At 38.3% G+C, this 17600-nt stretch overlaps 1 protein-coding gene across 7 annotated transcripts in view; it reads right to left on the bottom strand.

Annotated features, from left to right (window-relative positions):
• Window positions 1-17600, bottom strand: part of ARHGAP42 (Rho GTPase activating protein 42) — a 319552-nt gene that overhangs the window by 121269 nt on the left and 180683 nt on the right. For all 7 annotated transcript variants that reach the window (XM_064577200.1, XM_064577196.1, XM_064577197.1 and 4 more), the window contains one exon: window positions 3237-3338. In XM_064577200.1, the coding sequence (XP_064433270.1) occupies window positions 3237-3338 (102 nt within the window). The remainder of the gene's footprint in view (window positions 1-3236; window positions 3339-17600) is intronic.

Genomic DNA, 17600 nt, shown 5'->3' with positions numbered 1-17600 from the left:
GTCTTTGGGTCAAGTTCTGGGTATTTAGCATGATTTGATACCTATCTAGTTGATAGGTATGGGATGAGGCAAGCCTAGGGTCCTCCTATTCTGCCCTCCATCTTCCCCTCCATTTTCTGCTCTTTTCAATTCTTACTTCATATTTTTGCACTGAAGACTTTTTCACACTGATTTGCAAATGCAACTTGTATATAGGAGATAGTAATCCTGTGTCATATGTTGTACAAATTCCCTAACATTTACCTTTTAATTTGATTTAATATCTTTTGAGATAAAGATTATTTCGATGCATTCTGGTCTTTCTACATTTCCTTTATGATTTTTTCCTCTTATTTCATACTTAGAAAGAAATTTTCCAATTACACATCAAGTATTACTTATTTTCATTCACTATAAAGTCTACAATCTTAACAAGTCTGTTTCTAATTCTGCTTACTGCAATGACCCATCTAACTGATGGCCTTGTAGCTTTATCAACATGAGCTGACCCCTAATTCAGTCCCGAAAACGGGCAACCACTTATTTTCTATGAACAAAGCAATGAGGAGCCAGCTGTGCAGGTGAGAAGGCACAGAGTAGTCTTTCTGAAAACAATAAGCTTGGTGCTGACAGAATTACCAGAGCTGCTCTGGAAAGGAACAGGTCTTACAGAATTAAACACAAGTATGGCAGCATCTCCCTATAACAGGTTTGATCCCTGGAAGGGCAGGGGGGAAAAAAAAAGCACATTTTTTTCCTTGTCTACACTATGTGCTCTGAAGAGATGCTCTAGCACGATTTGTGTTCTACTGTGGGCTATGGCTCCTGGAAAAGAAGTATGTGCATGCATGCATGCATGTGTGTGTAGTGGGGCAAGCAGAGGATGCTGCTAATCATATTATAGGTTTTTCCAGGCTCCAACTAAATACAGAAACCAGAACAGATATTCTCTTCTATCACAGCCTAAGTGATTGAGGGCCACTAACAAGCTAATATTAAATACAGAGTTAGGTTCTCAGGGAAAACTGAAGTATAGCCTCTAGAAGATTTTAAAATTAAGCAATGTCTAAGTGTGGCCTCTCACATTCACCAAGAATCTGAAGAACATATAACCCTTTCGAGACCCTAAAAAGCACCACTGATTTAAAGGCAGTGAATTTTTAAAATGGCACCTGGCCATAGCGCTTGGCATGGCAGATAGTGGTGTATTGGTGATAATTAGGTGAGCCTTTCTTCACGTGACTGTATCTATACAATTCATTCTCTCCTAGGTTTGTTGTAGCATAATGCTCAAAGAGGTACATGAGCATTTAAGAAGTTTGGAACATGTGAACGTAACATTAAGTTACAAAATAGTACTTCATAAGATTAGATACATCTATGAAAATTCCAAATATGATTTTTCTAAACAACAGCTTTTTTCTCCCTTTCAATTTAGCCAGAAAATCTTTCCCGCAGCATAAGTGGTATATTAACAGATCATATTTCACTAGTAGGAGCTAATGACAAGATATTAGTTATAATGAACATGTTTAAGTAACAAATATTCCCAATATTAAACTTTAAAAAAAAATGTTTTTAAATGAAGAAATTCAGTTCCCTCAATGAGAACATAAGAGAACAGAAAAAAGGAAACAGAGGTAAAAATAACCCTCCCATGCCTTTTGACTCCAGTTCACTGCATCCAAACTCCAACCTGTCAAGTGTGCCTGGTGGGTAAATGTGGAGGTAAGGCAAATAAGAAAAGGAAGAAGGAGAGCAAAGAACCAGGCTGATAAGCAGTTCAGTAAGGTTTGTGGCTTTGCTAGAAAGATTAAGAGGAGGCATTTGAAAGAGGTACTCAACTGTGATACCTAGAAGTACAGACAAAAGAGGAAGAAGAGACTGGAGTGGTGGTATAGGATTCCCTGCAAAGGTCTGGAGAACAGTAAGGAGCCACCGGTGAACTAGCTCAACACTCCCTACTATGCTGGGTTTAGTGTCCATGCATTGTGCTTTGAGATTTTATTGCTGCTAAGATGATAATGACAAGAGGGTCCAATATTTTTTTTAATGTATCTCTGATTGACTTATTTCGCTCAGCATAATACCCTCCAGTTCTATCCACGTCGTTGCAAATGGCAAGATTTCATTCCTTTTGATGGCTGCATAATATTCCATTGTGTATATATACCACATCTTAATAAGTCAATCAAAGAAAGACATGTATCATATGACCTCACTGATATGAGGAATTCTTAATCTCAAGAAACAAACTAAGGGTTGCTGGAGTGGTGGGGGGTGGGAGCACTGCGGTGGCTGGGTGATAGACATTGGGGAGGGTATGTGCTATGGTGAGCACTGTGAATTGTGCAAGACTGTCGAATCACAGACCTGTACCTCTGAAACAAATAATACATTATATGCTTAAAAAAAAAAAAAAAAAGATAACAGGAAGGGAAGAATGAAGGGGGGAAATCGGAGGGGGAGATGAACCATGAAAGACTATGGACTCTTAGAAACAAACTGAGGGTTCTAGAGGGGAGGGGAGTGGGGGAATGGGTTAGCCTGGTGATGGGTATTAAAGAGGGCACGTTCTGCCTGGAGCATTGGGTGTTATACGCAAACAATGAATCATGGAACATTACATCAAAAACTAATGATGTAATGTATGGTGATTAACATAATAAAAAAATGAATGTATCTCATCACTGTACTGGAACTGTATTATGCCTTAGTAAAAGGACTACTCAATTTTATTAGTTATACTCAAAAATTACCAATGAGAATAAATATTTCAGAAAAAAGAAGAAATGGACTGCTTAAATGCACAGAGGTTAAAATATTTCTGTTGACTTGTTTTTTAAGAAAATTGATATAAAATAGAGATTTTTTAAATGTGTAATTGTGTGTCTGTTTTCCCCCTACTGCAAAGCAACACCTTAAAAGCAGATATTAGAAAAAACTATTCCATCAATTTGGTAGGTCCTGCCATTGAAAATATACCCAATAAGAAAAAAAAGAAAAAAATCTTATCTCATTCTTTCTCATCATTGAAGGAAATAACTAATCTTTTACTTGGAAGTGTTAATATTAAGGGTCATAAGGCATGTGAAATGCTCAGCACAGTGTCTGTCCATTTTAAGTACTCAATTAACTCTTATTATCATTATTTTATTATAGAGTAGCAGATTCTGAGATACTACGACCTTTGGAAATTTGGACATCACATGCCTTAAAGCTAATGTCCTGTTCACATTTCAAGTGGAAAAGCTTACCTCTTGCAAATGAGATTCCTTTTTCTTTGCAGACAAATTTAAATGTTTATCAAGAATAGAATAGTACTTTTCACTCTCCTTGTCAAACTTCTTCTTTCCATCCTAGAAGGTGACAAAACAACAAAACATTCTAATTCGAGAATAAAACTGATTTTTTAACATTCCCATCAAACGTCCAATACAAAAATTTAATAAAGATTTAGTGAGCTCCAACTATGTACAAAACTTGACGGAGTAGGAAAAAGGATGTGAAACAAGTCATTTGAATATGTATTCAAATATGTATTCAAATGTACTTAAATATTCTCAAAGAAGTTCGTGGAACTACAGTATGGAAGGAGACAGGCTGGCTACAGTAGAATCCCTCTGAGAACTTTATAATTGACTCTCAACAGGAGATTCTGATCTAGTAAGTCTGAGATAGGACCAAGAGAAAATGTCTCATTTATGCTTTCTGGTGGTGTCGATGAGTTAATATAATACCAGTTTAGAAAATTGCTCACACAGACTCTTTTCAAGAAATCATTATTACCGAGCTACAGAAAGGTACCTGATATTTCAAACACTTCATTCCTGATGGGGGAAAACAGACTTCTAAAAGGTGGTAGCAGGAAATAATTAAATAAGATGTTTCAAAGTCAAACCAAAAAGATTAGCAACATCTTTATCATAACTCACCATAACTGCAATAGCTGACCTTTGCTCATTCCTAAAATTGTGTTGTTTTATAGGGAAACTGTAACTAGGCTGGCCTTTTATGGAAGAGGACAACTTTACCTTTTATCCTGTGGCACACTCTTATACAAATGCAAATGGAATAAAATCCTAAAGGGGATAAGACCCGCCTGGGCATATAATCTTCTCCAACTATAAATATGTTATCCACCAGGTAAGGTTTTTGTTTTTTGTTTTTTGTTTTTTGGGGTTTTTTTAAGATTTATTTGTTTGAGAGAGAGAGAGAGAACACATGTGGGAGGGGCAGAGGGAGAGGGAGAGAGAATCTCAAGTACTCTGCACTGAGCACAGAGACCAACACAGGGCTTGATCTCATGACCCCTGAGATCATGACCTGAGCAAAAACCAAGAGTTGGATGCTCAACCGACGGTGCCACCCAGGCGCCCCCAAACCAGGTAAGTTTTTTTTCCCATTTATGAGTCCATATGAAATAAATACTAGGCAATCAAACTCATAAATTTCATTGGCCAAAGAAGCACTCTTATTTGCTTTTATTTCATTGTTTCTGGATGTGCAATGCTTGGACCACTTTAATGAGAGTCAAGTATTTTTAAGCCTATTCAAAAGGTAGATTCCTATTTCCCCTATCCAGAGATTCAGGAATTATTATTTTTAACAAGTTTGATGATTATTATGCATATTGCTTTATTTCATTATTTGCTTAAGTATTTGAAAGAGTTTAATAAAAAATTAGAGATAGATATGTGCTCATTTAACAGCAGTACATACTAAAATTGGAACAATACAAAGAAGATTAGTATGGCTAATCATGAAGTGTGCCATACTTTGGGGGAGTCAGAGCTAACAGGCTTCCAGTTATGGAATAAATTAAATCACAGGGATGAAAGGTACAGCATCAGTATATAGTCAATGGTCCTATAACACTGATGTATGGTGACAGATGGTGGCTACATTTGAGGTGAGCATAGCATAATGTATACAGTTGTCAAATCACTAGGTTGCACACCTGAAAGTAATGTGACATTGTGCTGTCCATCAATAGAAAAATTTTAAGAAAATAGATGGATAGGGCGCCTGGGTGGCTCAGTTTGTTAAGCGACTGACTTCAGCTCAGGTCATGATACTGGAGTCCCTGGATCGAGTCTTGCATCAGCAGGGAGCCTGCTTCTCCCTCTGACCCTCCCCCATCTCCTGCTCTCTCTCTCTCAAATAAGTAAATAAAATCTTTTAAAAAAATAGATGGATAATTTTATAGAGGGACAGGAGGAAAAGGGGAGGAAAGGAGAAAGGGAGAAGACAAGCAGGCCTCTGGCCTGTCTTTCCCATTATCTGAGGTTGCCAGATTGAGATTAATAGATCCAAGTAATTCTATTTCGATCCACTGGCACCTCTGATGTTTTTAACCCACCATGATCTAGTTCCAAATATGGAACTTGAAAAAAGTTAACTGATAAAACTACATTGAATGGGAAGAGCAAGTAGGATTGTACTGCAAAAGTTTGTAAATTAAACTACTAGACCTATAAATGAGAAAAGCCAGAATCTCCAAAGGATTTTCATTACATAAGGAGAAAATGTGGTCCTACTAGGAGAAACACAATAAAAAAATAAAGAGTGGCATTCACATTAAAAAGTCTACTGAGAGACTCACATTACAAAATGTGGAGTAGTAGACCCAAAAGGAAGCACAGAAGTCCAAGGTTCAGGATGGGAGGACCTTGTCCTCTCTACCATTGTAACAAGATACCTGGGTGAACATTTCACCATTTGCTCAGTGGTGACAGTGTAGCAGAGAAATTTATGTATATACCCTATCCTCTATAAAACTGAGTATTTGAGAGAGTGATCAATAAATATTTAATGAAAAAGTGAAATACTTCCTCTGTAATAATCTGGGCACCATAGTCCCTCACAGATACTCCATTTGTTTAAAACAAAAAAACAATATCCATGATACCAGGGACAATTCCACACAAATAGCTTAACTTAATCCCATGTGCACAAATACTGGGGGGGCAACCAGTCACATTATAGTATAGTACACAAAACTCACTCACTTTCATCTTATGCTAGGGGACTTACAATTTCTTGCTATGCATAGAAGAAACTGGTTGAAGGCACAAAGAACACAGCTGTGGTGACAACACTAATATCTCTGTTTTCGGGCAGCGTTTGATGGCATTTTTGGAAACATTAATTCAGTGCCAACATGTCAGCATTCCTGGCAATACAAAAAAATCATCCCCAGTGCACTTCCTGGACTCTTATTCAAACCCTGGTGCTTCACATCACCAGGCCAGCAAAAAAGATCTACTCAAAGATTCCAGTGATGTAGAAAACAAAAACACACTCAGATCTAGCATAAAATTAAAGAGCTGAGTAGGCCACATGAAGGACAACTATAATGTGGGGAAGCATGGTCTTGAAAACAAAGAGCATTTCTCCCTGAAATTCACATCTGTCCCAAAAGCTATGATATACTCTTCATGTAAGCCAAGTCTCATTTGGACTTACTAACTTAGCTCCATACAGCTACCTCTTATCTTTTGTGTTACATGTTCTGGGTATCAAGCTAAGAATCTGCTCTAAAACAAATGCTGCAGATGGAAGGGAAAAATAACCGATCAATCTTTACTAAATGCTGTACATGATTCCCGTCTTATTGTCACAGCATGACTCAAAAACAGGAGACTACATTATAGTGTTACATTTTCTGTAAATCACAGTAAGGACATTTGAACTAGGTAATCATTTAAAATGAAGTCATATATATGTACATATATATGTGTGATGTTTGTATGTATGTGAGTATATGTATTATAAAATTTTAAAGGAGATCATCCAAAATAGCAAATTATTCCCCAAACCCAATTTTAGCTGGCAAAAGTGTAAGATAAGTTCTGGGTCTGCAATCAATTCACTTTCTAAATGACACTACATTTGCTCTAAGCACAGAGGTCATGTTGTATCTTAGCTTCTAACATTAGCGACTGTGGGGCGCCTGGGTGGCTCAGTCGTTAAGCGTCTGCCTTTGGCTCAGGTCATGATCCCAGGGTCCTGGGATCGAGCCCCGCATCGGGCTCCCTGCTCAGCGGGAAGCCTGCTTCTCCCTCTCCCACTCCCTCTGCTTGTGTTCCCTCTCTCGCTGTGTCTCTGTCAAATAAATAAATAAAATCTTTAAAAAAAAAAAATAAAGATTAGCAACTGTGGTTGTGCCACACCCTCACTTTACCCAGTAAGGTAGTAAGGAATGGGAGGGAAACTCCAAGCGTCAATTTTACTCCAAATTTATATATAACAAAAAAAAAAAAAAAAGTCAAATAATTATAAAAACTATAGGTCAACCATGCAGATAAAAAACATGAAATTATACATAATTGTTCAAAGAAGGCCAAACCAATCCCTTCCACTGACCACAAGAGGGTACCAAAGATGAAGAACAGACTGTACCACAACATTTAGAAAATCACAAATAGAAATTCTCAAAATGTTATCTAATTGCATTTTTTTCTGTAGAAGACCAGTGCAAAGTTTTGTTTAAACAATTGTAAGCAATCTTTATTCTAATGTTGCCATGGTATAAATTATTAAAAATAAAAAGTGAAATGACATTTTCTATATTTCTTTTTTAAAAATGGAGCACATGGGGCACCTAGGTGTCTTAGGTAAGCATCCGACTCTTGATTTCAGCTCAGGTAATGATCTCAGGGTGTGAGATCAAGCCCTGCATCAGGCTCCACATTGGGCATGGAGACTGCTTAAGATTCTTTCTCTCTCCCTCTGCCTCTCCCCACCCTGCTCACCCTTTGTCTCTCAAAAAAAAAAAAGACCACGTATTTAGGATTTTAAGACTATTTCAAACGTTATCATTACCAACCAAGATACTGTGAAATTTCCCATACAACTACTTATGTCATGGTGTTAGTATACCCATTAGCTAATAAGCAGTTTGTGTATATTTTGAAAAAAAATCCTTCAAGTGAATGCATAGCAGTAGAAATAATAATAGAAAGAATGATAATTAAAATGAATAGCTAAAAATCTGATTCAAAAATACGCGGAATTCTTATAAACTGGCACTATGCTAGGCATTGAGAGGATAAGTTATAGCCCTGACTACCAATCTTGGCTACACTTCTTGTTCCTCTGATGGTTGGATTTATTCGCTGATTAGAATGGCAGGCCAGGGTGAAATCAACCATCTCTTAAGTCCCAAAGTGCCAGATGCTAGGATATTCCAATCACATGCTGTGTGGGAGTTTCCTAAGGCCCAAGAGATTTCTGGTAACCAGAAACCCAGGTTATTAAGAATCTTAGTATAGCTTACACAGCAGTGTCCATCCTTAGGTGACTGTACCCAACCATTCCCAGTCTCCCTAACCATTGCCCACCAAGTCCTTCCTTCTCAATCTGCTGAAACATAGACATTCCATCGGTCTCCTTGATGGGTAGCTGTAACACTATAATTCACCGCATCTTCCACATTTCCAATTACCCCACCACTACCACTACCAGGTGAACAGACTCATAAGGACCAAGGGTTTCATATTTGCCTTTATGAAGAACTTCTACAGACTGGAATGATTAAAAAAAATATATATATATAAGAAGGATAGATATGAAGGTATAAGACACAGAAGAGGAAGGTCCAAAGGGTAACAAGCATATGAAGAGTTGTTAAAACTCATTAGTAATTAAGAAAAAAGCAAATTAAAATATTCAGATATCACATTATATCAGATATTGGCAAGTGTTAGAAGGTTGAATAATTCTACATGCTGAGTGCATGTGGACATACGGGAACCTTTATATATTACTGGTGGAATAGTATGGGGCTGCAGCCTTTCTAAAGAGAGATGTTGCACTACTGAGGGGCCCTAAGAACACAGAAAAGTCAGTAAGGAAACACAAATGAGGATATGCATCTGTGGGGACAGGAAGATAGCTAGGGTATTCATTAATGGACATAAAATGAACTTGATGCAGAACATGGAGCACTAGGCAGAAGTTAGAAGGAAATATTAAATGTTGATGGGTCTTAAAACACAATTCTGAGTTAAAAAACACAAAACAGACAAGTAACACTAAATCATTCACATAAATTAAAGAGCCATGCATACAAAATGGTAACAATATTACAAAAACCCACACAAAAATATACACATTAAACTCATAAGAATGGCTGTTGCGTAAGGAAGAAAATGAGAATGAGGTATGAGTAAAAGAATAAAACAAGAGAGGGCTGTGAACTAAAGGACAACAAATGGAAAAAGGAAATTAGGAAATTAACCAGGAAGCCCAACATCTGACTGAAAAATTACTGAAAAAGAAAGTGTCAGGAGAAAATTACCTAAAAAATAATATATTAAAATTGCTAGAACTGAGAAAAAGTTTTCCATATTAAAATGTCACAGTAATGGAGCAAGATGGCAGAGGAGTAGGAGACCTGAATTCCCTCTGGTCCCAGGAATTCAGCTAAACAGGGATCAAACGATTCTGAACAACTACAAACTCAACAGGAGATTGAAGAAAAGAATAGCAGCAACTCTCTGAACAGAAAAGCGGCCACTTTCGAGAACATAGGAGCTGCAGAGAAGTGAATCTGAGACGATATTCAGGGAGATAGACCTCAGGGGAGGGAGCCTCCATCAGCCACTACCGGCAAGTGATAGAGCAGCAGAGCAGAAAATTTGAAATTTTAAAAGTCTGCTCAGCTAAGGGACATCGCTCCAGTGGCTGGGGTGGGGGGATGGGGGTGGAACACTTGCTGGGACAGTGTGGTCTCAGGACCCTCAGGGTCACAGAAAGACCGGGGGTGCCTGAGTGTGGCAGAGCTCCCAGGTATCGGAGCAGAGAAGCCAGCTGCAGAGACAGAGCCGAGGAGTGGGCTCTCAGCTCCAGGTTGCCATAAACCAAGATCCGTGGCACAGTCGGGCCACTGCTCTTCCAGCAGGGATGCAACAAGCGGCAGATCTGGGGAGACTCCCCTTCCTCCCCCGGGAGCACACAGCAGGAATCTGCTGGGTTTGGAGACTCCAAACGGGGTCCTGTGCCAGAGACGGAAACGCTCGGTCACAGGTGGGATGAGCATGGAGCGAGGCCAGAGAACCTGGGAGACAGGAGTGATTTGACTGCTGTTCTCTGGGGGCTCACTGATGAGTGGGGCCCCAAGTTCTCGGCTCCTCCGGGACCAGAGATTGAGAGGCCGCCATTTTCATTCTCGTCCTCCAGACCTGCACGGAAAGCTTTCAGGGAACAAAAGCTACCAAGAGCAAACGCGAGCAGATTACTTAGCCCAACTGGCAAGGGTGGGGCAATTCCGCCTCCACAAAGACATTTGAGAACCACAGCAACAGGCCCCTCCCCCAGAAGAACAGCAAGAACAGCCAGCCAAGACCAAGTTTACTAATCAAAGAGAAAAGCAGAATGCCAGCACTAGGGGAATACAGCACATAGAATTCATGGCTTTTCCCCCATGATTCTTTAGTCTTTCAAAGTCAATTTTTTACATTTTCCTTATTTTTTTCTTTCTCTATTTCTTTTGAATTTTTCTTTTTCCCTTTTTCAACGAACATCTTAGCAATCCCTTTTTTGAAAATCTTTTTTACTTTTCATTTTTAAGTCATATTCTATCTCTTCATTGTAGTTAACATTATTTTTTGTGTGTATATATATATTTGTTCTCTCTTTAAAATTTTGAGATACAGTTTCTTCTAACAGACCAAAATATACCCTAAATCTCTAGTGTATGGCTTTGTTCTAGTCTACTGCTGGATCACATTCTCTACCCCCCCCCTTTTTTTTGTCTTTTTTTATTCTTTTTTAATTTCCATTCTTCCTTTTTTCAACCACCTTCTTATCTTATCAATTCCTTTTATAAAATCTTTTATAATTTTCATCTTTACTATCATATTCCATCCCTTCATTGTATTTGCCCTTATTTTTTGTACATATGTAAGTTTTTCTTTCTTTAAAATTTTGGGAGGCACTATCTTCTAACAGACCAAAATACACCCAAAATCTAGTGTGTGGCACTGATCTATTCACCAACATGATCATATTTGATTATATTCTTTTTTTTCTTTCTTTGTTTCCCTTTCTTTTCCCCCCATTTTTGAGTCTCTTCTGATTTGTTTCATGTATATTTTTATGGGGTCATTGTTACCTGGTTAGCATTTTGTTCTCTCATTCATCTATTCTCCTCTGGACAAAATGACAAGACAGAAAAACTCTCCTCAAAAAAAAGAACAATAGGCAGTACTGACTGCCAGGGACCTAATCAATACGGACATTAGTAAGATGTCAGAACTAGAGTTCAGAGTGACGATTATAAAGCTGCTAGCTGGGCTTGAAAAAAGCAGGGAAGATACTAGAGAATCCCTGTCTGGAAAAATAAAAGAACTAAAATATAACCAAGTCAAAATAAAAAAAGACTACTAATGAGGTGCAATAAAAAATGGAGGCTATACTGCTAGGATAAATGAGGACAAAGAGAGAATTAGTGATATAGAAGACCAAATGATGGAAAATAAAGAAGCTGAGAAAAGAGAGATAAACAACTACTGGATCACAAGGGCAGAATTCGAGAGATAAGTGATACCATGAGATGAAACAATATTAGAATAATTGGGATCCCAGAAGAAGAAGAGAGACAGGGGCAGAAGGTATATTGGAGCAAATTATAGCAGAGAATTTCCCTAATTTGGGGAAGGAAACAGGCATCAGAATCCAGGAGGCACAGAGAACCCCACTCAAAATCAATAAAAATAGGTCGACACCCTGACATCTAATAGTAAAACTTACGAGTCTCAGAGACAAAGAGAAAATCCTGAAAGCAGCTCGGGAGAAGAGATCTGTAACCCACAATGGTAGAAACATTAGATTGGCAACAGACCTATCCACAGAGACCTGGCAGGCCAGAAAGGACTGGCATGATATCTTCAGAGCACTAAACGAGAAAAATATGCAGCCAAGAATACTATATCCAGGTAAGCTGTCATTGAAAATAGAAGGAGAGATAAAAAGATTCCAGGAAAAAAAAAAAAACTAAAGGAATTTGCAAACACGAAACCAGCTCTACAAGAAATATTGAAAGGGGTCCTCTAAGCAAAGAGAGAGCCCAAAATTAACATAGACCAGAAAGGAATAAAGACAATATACAGTAACAGTCACCTAAAGGCAATACAGTGGCACTAAATTCGTATCTTTCAATAGTTACCATGAATGTAAATGGGCTAAATGCCCCAATCAAAAGACACAGGCTATCAGATTGGATAAAAAAACAAGACCCATTGATATGCTGTCTGCAGGAGACTCATTTTAGACCCAAAGACACCTCCACATTGAAAGTGAGGGGGTGGAAAACCATTTACCATGCTAATGGACACCAAAAGAAAGCTGGGGTGGCAATCCTTATATCAGACAAATTAAGATTTTAAACCAAAGACTGTAATAAGAGATGAGGAAGGACACTATATCCTACTTAAAGGGTCTATCCAACAAGAAGATCTAACAATTGTAAATATCTATGCCCCTAACATGGGAGCAGCCAATTAGATAAGACAATTAATAACAAAAGCAAAGAAACACATCGACAACAATACAGTAAGAGTGGGGGACTTTAACACCCCCTTTACTGAAAAGGACAGATCATCTAAGTAAAAGATCAACAAGGAAATAAAGATTTTAAATGACACACTGGACCAAATGGACTTCATAGACATATTCAGAACATTCCATCCCAAAGCAAAAGAATACACATTCTTCTCTAGTACCCATGAACATTCTCCAGAATCGATCACATCCTAGGTCACAAATCAGGTCTCAACTGGTACCAAAAGATTGGGATCATTCCCTGCCTATTTTCAGACCACAATGCTTTGAAACAAGACCTCAATCACAAGAGAAAAGTTGGAAAGAACTCAAATACATGGAGGCTAAAGAGCATCCTACTAAAGAATGAATGGGTCAACCAGGAAATTAAAGAAGAATTTTAAAAATTCATGGAAACCAATGAAAATGAAAACACAACTGTCCAAAATCTTTGGGATACAGCAAAGGCAGTCCTAAGAGGAAAGTATATAGCAATACAAGCCTTTCTCAAGAAACAAGAAAGGTCTCAAATACACAAACAACCCCTAATCTAAAGGAGCTGGAGAGAGAACAGCAAATAAAGCCTAACCCCAGCAGGATAAGAGAAATAATAAAGATCAGAGTAGATCAATGAAATAGAAACCAAAAGAACAGTAGAAGAGATCAAGGAAACTAAGAGCTGGTTCTTTGAAAAAATAAGATTGATAAACCCCTGGCCAGACTTATCAAAAAGACAAGAGAAATGACCCAAATAAATAAAATCATGAAAGAAAGAGGAGAGATCAAGGGGCGCCTGGGTGGTTCAGTCATTAAGCATCTGCCTTCGGCTCGGGTCATGATCCCAGGGTCCTGGAATCAAGCCCCGCATCGGGCTTCCTGCTGAGCTGGAAGCCTGCTTCTTCCTCTCCCACTCCCCCTGCTTGTGTTCCCTCTTTCACTGTGTCTCTCTCTGTCAAATAAATAAATAAAATCTTTAAAAAAAAAAAAAAAAAGGAGAGAACACAACCAACACCAAAGAAATATAAACAATTATAAGAACATATTATGAGCAACTCTATGCCAGCAAATTAGATAATCTGGAAGAAATGAATGCATTCCTAGAGATGTATAAACTACCAAAACTGAACCAGGAAGAAATAAAAACCTGAACAGACCCATAACCACTAAGGAAATTGAAGCAGTAATCAAAAATCTCCCAACAAACAAGAGCCCAGGGCCAGATGGCTTCCCAGGGGAATTCTACCAAACATTTCAAGAATTAATACCTATTCTTCTGAAACTGTTCCAAAAAATAGAAATGGAAGGAAAACTTCCAAACTCATTTTTTTAGGCCAGCATTACCTTCATCCCAAAACCAGAAAAAGACCCCACCAAAAAGGAGAATTACAGACCAATATCCCTGATGAACATGGATGCAAAAATTCTCACCAAAATACTAGCCAATAGGATCCAACAGTACATTAATAGGATTATTCATCATGACAAAGCAGGATTTATTCTTGGGCTGCAAGGTTGGTTCAACAACTGCAAATCAATCATTGTGATACAATACATTAACAAAAAAAAGGACAAGAACCATATGATCCTCTCAATAGAAGCAGAAAAAATATTTGACAAAGTACAGCATCCTTTTCTTGATCAAAACTCTTCAGAGTATAGGGATAGAGGGTACATACCTCAATGTCATAAAGGCCATCTATGAAAACCCACAGTGAATATCATTCTCAATGGGGAAAAACTGAGAGCTTTTCCCCTAAGGTCAGGAACACGGCAGGGATGTCCACTATCACCACTGCTATTCAACATAGTACTAGAAGTCCTAGCCACAGCAATCAGACAACAAAAAGAAATAAAAGGCATCCAAATCGGCAAAGAAGAAGTCAAACTCTCACTCTTTGCAGATGATATGATACTTTATGTGGAAAACCCAAAAGACTCCACCCCAAAACTGCTAGAACTCATGCAGGAATTCAGTAAAGTGGCAGAATATAAAATCAATGCACAGAAGTCAGTGGCATTCCTATACATCAACAAGACAGAAGAAAGAGAAATTAAGGGGCGCCTGGGTGGCTCAGTTGTTAAGTGTCTGCCTTCGGCTCAGGTCATGATCCCATGGTCATGGGATCAAGCCCCGCATCAGGCTCTCTGCTCTACGGGAAGCCTGCTTCTCCCTCTCCCACTCCCCCTGCTTGTGTTCCCTCTCTCGCTGTGTCTCTCTGTCAAATAAATAAAATCTTTAAAGAAAAAAAAAAAAAAGAAAGAGAAATTAAGGAGTTGATCCCATTTACAGTTGCACCCAAAACCATAAGATACCTAGGAATAAATCTAACCAAAGAGGCAAAGAATCTGTCCTCAGAAATCTATAAAATACTTAAGAAAGAAATTGAGGAAAACACAAAGGAATGGAAAAACCGTTCCATGCTCAAGGATTGGAAGAATAAATATTGTGAAGATGTCAATGCTACCTAGAGCAATCTACACATTTAATGCAATCCCTATCAAAATACCATCCACTTTTTTCAAAGAAATGGAACAAATAATCCTAAAATTTATATGAACAAGAAAAGACCCTGAAGAGCCAGAGGAATGCTGAAAAAGAAAAGCAAAGATTGCAGCATCACAATTCCAGACTTCAAGCTCTATTACAAAGCTGTGATCATCAAGACAGTATGGTACTGGCATAAAAACAGACACATAGATCAATGGAATAGAATAGAGAGCCCAGAAATGGACCCTCAACTCTATGGTCAACTCATCTTCGACAAAGCAGGAAAAAAAAATATGCAATGGAAAAAAGACAGTTTCTTCAATAAATGGTGCTGGGAAAATTGGACAGCCACATGCAGAAGAATGAGACTGGACCGACCATTTCCTTACACCACACACAAAAATAGACTCAAAATGGATGAAAGACCTAACTATGAGACAGGAATCCATCAAAATCCTAGAGAACACAGTCAGGAACCTATTCGACCTCAGCCGCAGCAACTTCTTCCTAGAAACATCACCAAAGGCAAGGGAAGCAAGGGCAAAAATGAACTATTGGGACTTCATCAAGATAAAAAGCTTTTGCACAGCAAAGGAAACAGTCAACAAAACCAAAAGACAACTGACAAAATAGGAGAAGATATTTGCAAAGGACATATCAGATAAAGGGCTAGTATCCAAAATCTATAAGGAACTTATCAAACTCAACACCCAAAGAACAAAGAATCCAATCAAGAAATGGGCAGAAGACATGAACAGACATTTTTTTCAAGGAAGAATTATAAATGGCCAACAGACACATGAAAAAGTGCTCAACATTGCTCGACATCAGGGAAATCCAAATGAAAACCTCAATGAGATACCACCTCACACCAGTCAGAATGGCTAAAATTAGCAAGTCAGGAAACAACAGATGTTGGCAAGGATGTGGAGAAAGGGGAACCCTCCTACACTGTTGGTGGGAATGCACGCTGGTGCAGCCACTCTGGAAAACAGTATGGAGGTTCCTCAAAAAGTTGAAAATAGAGCTACCTTATGACCCAGCAATTGCACTACTGGGTACTTACCCCAAAGATACCAATGTAGTGATCTGAAGGGGTTCGTGCACCCTGATATTTATAGCAGCAATGTCCACAATAGCCAAACTATGGAAAAAGCCAAGATGTCCATCAACAGATGAATGGATAAAGAAGATGTGGCAGGGGCGCCTGGGTGGCTCAGATGGTTAAGCGTCTGCCTTCAGCTCAAGTCATGATCCCAGGGTCCTGTGATCAAGCCCCACATCGGGCTCCTGGCTCAGCGAGGAGCCTGCTTCTCCCTTTCCTTCTGCCTCTCTCCCTGCTCATGCTTTCTCTCTCTCTCTCTGTATCTCTGTGTCTCAAATGAATAAACAAAATCTTTAAAAAAAAAAAAAAGATGTGGTATATATATACAATGGAATATTAAGCAGCCTTCAAAAAAAACACAAAACACGAAATCTTGCCATTTCCAACGACGTGGATGGAACTAGAGGGTATTATGCTAAGCAAAATAAATCAATCAGAGAAAGACAAGTATCATATGATCTCACTGATATGAGGAATTCTTAATCTCAGGAAATAAACTGAGGGTTGTTGGAATGGTCACAGGTGGGAGGGATGGGGTGGCTGGGTGATGGACACTGGGGAGGGTATGTGCTATAGTGAGCCCTGTTAATTGTGTAAGACTGATGAATCACAGACCTATACCTCTGAAACAAATAACACATTATATGTTTAAAAAAAAAAACGATAGTAGGAAGGGAAAAATGAACAGGGGGAAATCGGAGGGGGCGATGAACCATGAGAGACTATGGCCTCTGAAAAGCAAACTGCGGGTCTTACAGGGGAGGAAGGTGAGGGGATGGGTTAGCCTGGTCATGGGTATTAAGGAGGATACGTATTGCATGGAGTACTGGGTGTTATAAGCAAACAATGGATCATGGAACACTACATAAAAAACTAATGATGGTGGCTAACATAATAAAATTAATAAAGAAAGAAAAGTAGGAAAAAAAAGTCACAGTAAGTACAAAGCACAATAAATGAGAAAATACCCATAAGATATAGCATCATAAAATATTACAAAACCATGGATAAAAATGGAAACCTAAAAACAGAAGTCAAATAAAAATTATCAGAAATCAGAACAATAATGAATCTACAATATCATCACAGGAAATTAAAAAACAAAAGGGCAATGAATTCAAATTCAAATAATTAATTCTAATCTAGATTTACTATACCCAGTCAAAATGGCACTCTAGATTTGAAGGTAGAATAAAAATATTTATAAATGTATTCAAAAATTTTATGCATGTACCATTTCTCAGAAAGATACTGAGGGATGTGCTCCACTAAATTGAAGGAATAAACGAAAAATCAAAACATAGTATCTAGGAAAACAGTTCAAAGAGACAGAGGAAATTCCCAGGGTTAAAATAATATGAACTTCCATGAAAAAAGATGGACTAGTAAACCTACGAAAGTAGCCAGTTAAGATGAGAGTTTCAGGAGGAATGTCTTTTTAAAAATAAATTAATTAAACTAGGTATCTGATGTGTTCAGACA

The sequence above is a fragment of the Mirounga angustirostris genome, unplaced genomic scaffold, assembly GCF_029215605.1.
Source record: "Mirounga angustirostris isolate CCGP_5_RB_7025 unplaced genomic scaffold, mMirAng1.0.hap1 SCAF_13, whole genome shotgun sequence".
Lineage (NCBI taxonomy): Eukaryota > Metazoa > Chordata > Mammalia > Carnivora > Phocidae > Mirounga > Mirounga angustirostris.
The sequence above is the reverse complement of the archived record's forward strand: the minus strand, read 5'-3'. Positions and strand labels throughout refer to the sequence as shown.